This window comes from Phaethon lepturus, unplaced genomic scaffold (genome assembly GCF_000687285.1).
Source record: "Phaethon lepturus isolate BGI_N335 unplaced genomic scaffold, ASM68728v1 scaffold44620, whole genome shotgun sequence".
NCBI lineage: Eukaryota > Metazoa > Chordata > Aves > Phaethontiformes > Phaethontidae > Phaethon > Phaethon lepturus.
Window position 1 is genome coordinate 1 of NW_010513394.1, and position 8060 is coordinate 8060.

At 40.3% G+C, this 8060-nt stretch overlaps 1 protein-coding gene across 1 annotated transcript; it reads left to right on the top strand.

Moving 5' to 3' along the window:
- Nucleotides 1-6: 6 nt before the first annotated feature.
- FUT11 (fucosyltransferase 11 (alpha (1,3) fucosyltransferase)) lies at nucleotides 7-7711 on the top strand. The gene is made up of 3 exons (XM_010290005.1): nucleotides 7-343; nucleotides 1635-2260; nucleotides 7166-7711. The coding sequence occupies exons 1-3, from the start codon at nucleotides 86-88 to the stop codon at nucleotides 7311-7313; spliced, it is 1032 nt and encodes a 343-aa protein (XP_010288307.1). The 5' UTR covers nucleotides 7-85; the 3' UTR covers nucleotides 7314-7711.
- Nucleotides 7712-8060: the final 349 nt, after the last annotated feature.

Below are 8060 nucleotides of genomic sequence, written 5' to 3' on the forward strand. Positions count from 1 at the left end.
CTACGGCACCGACTTCAGGGCCTACGAGGCGCCGCTGCCCCGCCTGCCCCACCAGACCTGGGCACTCTTCCACGAAGAGTCCCCTATGAACAACTACGTGCTCTCCCACTCGCCCGGCATCCAGCTCTTCAACTACACGGCCACCTTCCGCCGGGAGTCCGACTACCCCCTTACGCTGCAGTGGCTTCCTGGCGTGGGGTGCCTGCGGGGCCCGGCGGTGCCCCTGGCCGAGAAGGACACTTGGCGGCGGAAGGGCTATGCCCCGGTGCTGTACATGCAGTCCCACTGCGATGTCCCCTCAGACAGGGACCGCTACGTGCGGGAGCTCATGAAATACATCCAGGTAGGTGGGGTGCGCAGGGGAGCAGTGGCATGGCGTTGCTGCAGGAGATGGGCCTGCCAGGCTGCCCGCCTCCAGCTCCTCTTGTTAATGGGGTTTGTTTGTCCTTGTTTTTAGCCGAGACACGAATCATAACGGGATGCATGCTGACTACAAGCTGGACAGAAAAACTAGTTGTATTCCTTGCCAAAGCGTGGTCTAGACTACACGGCGTGCCAGTAGGTAGGCCTGATGGTAGCTGTTAGTTGTGGAGTTGACCAGACTCGGGTTCAGTCACAAGTTGGGCTAAGCCTGAATAAACTTGGTCTTGTGGACCAAGTGCTAGAAATCTGAGAGATCTCTGGACCTTTAAGTTAGTGTACGGGAGGGTTGTCCGTTTACAAGCCTTGCTCCCTCTTTAAAGTATGGGCGTGCAGTAAAGACAGGTTGCTGTGTTTCAAGAATCTGCTCCATATCTACCTTGTGGTAGGACCATCTAATTTCTGTGGTGGTGTGTTCTGCTGTGGAACAGCTGATGGAGAGTAGCTTCATAAATGGAAATAACGTACTTTCAAGCAGAAAAAAAGTTTAATGCTTTTTTTTTATTATTAAAAATTAGGAAGGATAGTAGATTAGAAAAAAAAGAAAGCATTTGTTTATAGTCTATCTGAAACATCCTCTTCCTAGTGATTTCTGCTGTTTCTGTTGGTAGCAAATAATTTTTTGTGCAAGTTCTTCATGTGCTTAGTAGTGAAGCAAAGACAAAATAATTTTAAAAATATGACTATGCATTGACAAAGCATGAAGAAGATTCTAGATCAAGTGTATTGTCTTTCATTTTTAGACAGTATTCTTTTAGCTCCCTGCATCAGTTTTTTTAGTCTTAACAAATTGGAAAATTTTTGCTAGCCTCCTGAGACTGGCAGAAACTGTGTGTAATAACTCTTTGGAAAAGTACTGGGGTCTCTGTAAGTGGAAAGATGACTTTTAAATTAACAGAGTTAAATGCCCTTCCTTACCTCTCAGTTTCTGATTTATCTGGTAATAGATACATTTTTGGGTGACATCTTCGTTTCTCCACACACACCCCCACCCCTGAATCTGTAGCATAGTTAATGCTGCTTTTGAAACTGCGCACTCAGTTTCCTCTGAAGCTGTTAGAACTGGGACTCTAAGAATAATCACAAGGGCAAGTGAAGCTGAACTAAAGTAGCTAGGAACTGATCAAAGTTATGAATTTTACAAAAACTACAAGCTCTGAAAACAAGCTCTGGGCAAACAAACCACTTTGTAAAGATGCTGGTTGTTATTTTAGGTTGACTCCTATGGGAAATGCCTGCATAACCGTGAGCTTCCCAGTGAGCGACTGAGAGACACTTCTACAGCCACTACAGAAGATTCTGAATTTATGACTTTTATCGCCAGGTACAAGTTTCATCTGGCCTTGGAGAATGCCATATGTGACGACTACATGACAGAGAAGCTGTGGCGTCCAATGCACTTGGGTGCTGTCCCAGTGTACCGAGGCTCCCCAGCTGTGCGGGACTGGATGCCAAACAACCTCTCTATCATTCTTATAGATGACTTTGACAGCCCTCAAGAGCTGGCAAAGTATCTTGATTTCCTGGACAAGAATGGAGAGGAATATATGAAGTATCTAGAATATAAAAACCTTGGTGGAATCAAAAACCAGTTCTTGCTAGAGAGCTTGGCAAGGCGGGAGTGGGGTGTGAATGACATGACTCTGCCCAATTACCTGAATGGCTTTGAGTGTTTCATCTGTGACAGGGAGAACACCCGGGTCAAAGAGGAGCAGGAACACAAAAAGTCTCATGGGAAAATTCCAGCTCCCAGACCTCACATAGCTCAGTTCAAGCACATGGGATGTCCTATGCCAACCCCTGGGTTTGGAAGTGTTGAAGACCTCTCTGCAGGAGACAGGTAATGTACCAATACTACGCTTTTTGAAGGGGAAAAAGCTTCAAATAATAGTATCTGTAACTTTTAATAATGCTTTGTAGTTACAGGATCTCTTAATACATCTCCAGTTACACTTTATAATAGTCTTGTGGGTGGTATGGTAGTTCTGGTAATATTTTGTAACACTGAGTCTGAAAAAGAGCCTTGGACGGTGTTGTGGTTGGTTGAATGAGGAGTGTGAGACACCTCGAATAGTCTTGAAACTGTGTGTCCTTGGGCGATGTTATCCTTTGTCTAACTTAGCCTTTTTGTTTGTTTGTTTGTTTGGAGGCAGAGGAGGGATGTTTTTCAGTACAGTGATGGTAAAGCACTTGGTAGCCCTTGGGTGAAAGAAGCTCTGTACCTTACTACAAAGTGCTGCATTAAGAGTGGGGTTGCCACAGTGTTCAGTGCAGGCCTGGTTAACTCCTGCTGATTTCAGGGCAGAAGTTAGTCTTTACTAAGTTTAGTACTTTACAAGACTTATTGTTGTTTTGTGTGAATTCTGGCTTGTGTTGTAGGACACGATGCCATTTATTTAGGAGGGACCGTGCAGGACAGAGAATAAATTGAGTAGTTTCTTGTCCCCTTTATGCACAGGGATTGCTAATTTTGCTGGAATCTCCCAGGCCTATAGCCCAGTGTTAGCTATCTGTAGTGCGGGCTGCCCTGAAGTCTTGTCAGCAGGGAACTAAATACACCAACCCTCAGGCAACCACTGTTGACAGGCAAAATTAAATTTTGTTTGTATGGTCTACTTAGTCCTTAGTATTTATACATGCGTTGGTACAAAACAAACCAGTGCTTTGGTTCCCAGACCTTGAGTTTTTCCCTTGACAGTGTTTGAAGCTAGAAGGAAGGGTTCTTGTGGTTCATAAACCATGTGTACACTTTTTGTAGTGTGTATTACTAGTGTAACATGTTTGGATCCCCCAGTTTTGTAATTTTCCTTTGCATTACTTGCAACAATTTCTGCCTTTTTAGGCAATTACTCAAGTGCATGCAATTCACTTTTTATAAGCCATCAGACAGCTAACGAAGATAAACCCTCAGCCATAGTAGATCTTGCCTATGTTCATAGCTATCACCAAAGATTTCAATGTTCTGATGTCAGTCCCACTGTAGTATTAAATTAATGACTTTTTGAAAATACTGGAAAAATCGCATGCACTGTCCAGAAGGAAGTTGTTAATACACTATATCCCAGTTTATATTGTTTTACAGCTTTGTTCATATTTCGCTAGACTAAGGAATTGAATGCTTAGGAGTGTTAAAATGTTAGAAGAAACAGTATGTTGAAAATGTAGAGTCCATCATTTCAAGTACTCTAACCGAGAACTAAGTTCAATGTAGATATGAAGCTCTAAAAAAGTTTCTATTACGTTATCCCTCCACAAAAAAGTATGAAGAATTTTCTTAGCGTGGGGAACTACTTCATCCTATGTTTGGATGCTTTCAGAAATGGTCAACTGAAATGAAAAAAGGAGAATAAGCCTGAAGTCATTCAGGTTCTTTAGGAAATGCCCTATTGCACAAAACTTGGGATGTTTGTCATTAAACAGCATTTTTCACAGTACAATTAATTCTCATATTGACTAATTGAAAAGTTATGCTTGTCAGTAAAAGGGGCCCATAATCCTTTGTTTTCTGTTGGTTGATTGATTTGCTGGAGCTTTTTTATCATAATACTTTCCTCAGCCTCGGTAGCAAAATGTGCTTTTCCCGGGTAGCATGCTATGCATCTATGCAGCATCCTGCTCTGTGAGAGCATTCTCTACTTTTTCGTAGATTTTCATTTGGTTGAGCAGCAGATGGCAGTAGAGAAATCCCTTTGAAGGCGCAGCATGGGTGCCTCTGCCACTCGCTTCCAAGCTCATCATTCTGCACAGTGGTCATCAGCAAGGAGTTTTGAACAGTTGGTCCATAATCCAAGCTACAGTTGCATCCCACAGAAGTTTCATGTGTTATTCTCCCCATGTTTATAGACATGAGATGTGTCTGGAAAAATTGTACCAGGGAACATTTTACATTGTCTGCTATCTACTTTAGAAAGATACGTATCTGTACCTTCTGAGGCACGATGAAATACAGTGGTTTCTATCTTGTAAGCATCTGAGCTTTCACTGGTTTTATCTCCAAAATGGAACGTGATTAACTTAGAATTGTAAATGGTGTGACGGTAACATAAAATTGTCACCAAAGCCTTAGTTAAATATGCTCATACTTTGTCAGAGTTTGACAGTAATATGCCAACGGTATGATCAATTTAGATGATTGTCTACTGAGCCAGTCAATTGTGTATTTTATTACTTTAGAAAACATTATTGTGGAACAATGAGGCAGGCCTAGTGGAGTTTCAAATGATAGAATATATGCAACATACAAGGTCTGACTATAAACATACACTGTGACTTTGAGTCCTGGAGGCTTCAGGAACTCAGAGAACAACAAAGGCAATTGGAGTTTATGTATTTTTAGAGCAAGTACCCAGTTACAATAAGATTACCCTGCGCATCTGTGTGCTCTGTAATTGTTATTCCCAGATAAAATTTCTTTTTAGGGTTGATGAACATGCTGAATTGACAGAACTGTTCCATCAGAATCTCTCTATGTAACTATATGTAGCTGGAGCACATTATTATACATACCTTCACCTTGCTGTTCTTTAGCTCAAAGTGTGGAGGCATGGTTCCTAAATCCTTATGCTTGCAGCCTCACTTGTATTTGGACTTCTGGGCTTCACACCCAAGTGAGCTTTAAGAAGAAAGGCTGTAGAACAACCATTTGTATGTGTTAACTCAGTCACTATAATCTATTGAATTCTTGACTGCTTTGTACAGAAAATAGTAAGTTACTGTACTACTGGTGAATAGAGTATCTGTTTAATAGGAACTGGAATCCCCCATTATTCTTGGACTCCCACCTTTGTGAAGAGAAATGTTTGGTTTGTTTCACTGATAAGGATTAATTTTCCAAAAGTGGGATGTTTGAGAGGTTAACTGTAAGACGACTAAGTGACAATACCATTCTAGTTACCTAAAGTTTTCATCTGTGGTAGGATGAGAAAAGAGAAGCCAGTGTGCCTTTGATAAGGGAGTATTTTGAAACTATCATGGTTTTGCTAGTTCCGTTTTACAATAATGGCACAGTTTATTTATGACAAGAGAAAAACCAGCCTAAAAGTGTTATCAGATTTGCCACAGTTACACTGTAAGGTGTCTCTTACAATAGAATCCAATAATCAATCAGGATTAAACATAGGTCTGTATCTCATGGTAATAATGTTTCAGGTATATGTAGTTGGTAGTTTCAGGATATTTGTACAGTCCTATTCATCCTGGGGTACCAATTTTTTCCAAGTTACAGAATCAGAGTGAAATTTTCTTAAAAACCAATAACAGCAATGTAGAAAGAAAAATACCGAAGTGTTCTTATTTAATGTTTTTGACAAAAATCTTCACTTATATACTAGAATTCTTTTCAGTGTTGGTTCTGTAGAGTTCAGCTGGAAAACATTTTCTTTTTTCTGTTACCTACTGCCACTTAGTCTTGTGTCTAGTACTTAATGCAAGTATACTCATTTTCCTAACATCTGCCCTTATTCAGTGCTGTAAAAAATAAGTAACTCATGTTGGCAGTCCTTGAACAAAGGTTAATGAATTTAGCTGGTAAGCAAAGTGATCTCACAGCATGCCCAAGTGCTGCATTTCACAAAGGAATCTTTTGGCAGATGTTGGCGTTTTTTCATGCAGAAGTAAGTCTCTGTCTATGATCCTTCACATTGTAATCTATGTTAAAAGGTTAATTTTGAGGTCTCTGTTGGTGTACACTGCAGAAATGTTCCACCATAGATGATGCTGTTGACCACAGAAAGTTAATTCCCATGGCATACAAGTTGTATGCTGCTCCACAAAGAAAGCTACTATGACATGTTGTGCATTTCATTTGGTCTTCCTGCAGCAGTGGTTGAGATCTGCTTCTGGGCAATGCAGCCATGGTGTATAGAGTGAATGCAGAATGCATGGTACTTATTTCTGTGATTGGGAGGGAGAAGCAGCAAAAAACTCTGTATATAAGTTAATAAGTATTGGGTAACAGATTAAAGACAGATTAAAAAAAGAGCATCATGTTTGGTTCTTCTTTTCAAAGTTTGTGATGGGGTTATATAGCTGGGTAGCAGATGTAATGGAAAAGAGATAAATAGATTATTGCTATACCTAGATGTAACACAAATGGGAGAAGTAGTCCACATCGTCATGAATGGGAAGGGAATTGCTGAAAGTTGCAGTGATGTAGTCTGTGCTATGAAAAGTTTGAGGATGTATGCATTGAAAAAGAGAAAGTGTATAATCGGCCATGTAGTCTGGAGGTAAAGAATAGAGTCAGGGTTGAAGGATATAATGATTTTTTGTCTCTGCCATCACCTTTGTGTCACCTGTGTTTGTAATGGGTAGCTGTCATTCTCTAATTGTTAAATGGTTTATCTAAAGAAAAAATTGATTCTTCGGCTGTTACATGCATACTGGCCATGCAAGGCTACTCCCCAAATCATGTAAGGACTCTGTGCTAGAATTTATTTTAATAGAAGTTTTTATTCTCTACAGTTAATAATGTAGTCTCTTTGGTTAACATGACAGTCGCATGCTGATATTTCTAGACTATTGTAAAGCTAATGCTGAATTTATATTTCTGTAGAGAATTTTCATAGCAAGTTTCTTTAAATGACTGGGAGCACAATGGCATGATAACAACATACTCTGTCATGACCATCTCTGGGCCTGTTTTCCTCTTAGGTGAAAGGAAAAAAAAGTGGTTTCAGTGCTATTACAGCTGCAGACTTTTTTATGGGTGTTTGTTTTTTTTTTTTTTGTCTTTTTTTTGTTTCAGTTGGAAAGAAATGTGGCTGCAGGACTACTGGCAAAGCCTTGATCAGGGTGAGGCCCTCACTGCTATGATTCATCGCAATGAGTCGCATCAGGGAAGATTTTGGGACTATATGCATGAGATTTTTCTCAAGAGGACAAAGCAACACTGACCCACCTTTGCATGAGCTTGATTTATAAATTGCATTGAAAGTTGAGACTGTGAATTCTTACCTCGCTACAAATGTTTGCCTTGAAATAGAAGAAAAACTCTCACAGAGACTGTTTTTTCTGGTGCATGAAGTGAGTAAGTTTCTGTTACGATTGGATTTCAGCGGTGGAGATCTTGGCAACTGCTTTGGTTTGAATTGCAGCGCTGTGGTGTGAAGCCACTCCTGACTTGCAGGTGTCAACATGTGGGGCAAAAGAGGAATTTAGTCTCCTGTTGCATTTGGTATGGTTTCCTTGTGGCTTACATGACTTAAAAGGAACACCTCTTCAGACTCTTGCTCAAAAGCCCTAAGTTATTTCAGGGATTTTTTTAATCTCCAAAATATTAATCATTTTTATAAGTATTTTGTCAGTTACTTATTCTCCTCATTAAAGTGTACTTTTAGCTGCTATTAACAACTAGCTTTTTCAGTGAAGGAGTTACAAAAGACAAATGTCTGTGGAAAGCAATTGTGCCTTATGAATTTGCAGCAATAAAGTCTCTTCTCCCCAAGTAAGCATGCCTCAAATACTCCTACTTTTCAGGGTAACTGAATAGCTATGGGCAGGTCACTTACTCTCTGCCAAATTTTCCTCTTCTGCTGACTTTCTAGGTGATACACACAATGGGATGAGAGACTAAATTATTTAAATCACAACTTTCAACAAAGTATTTCACACCAGAAAGTGTATTACCTGGTATTGTGCAG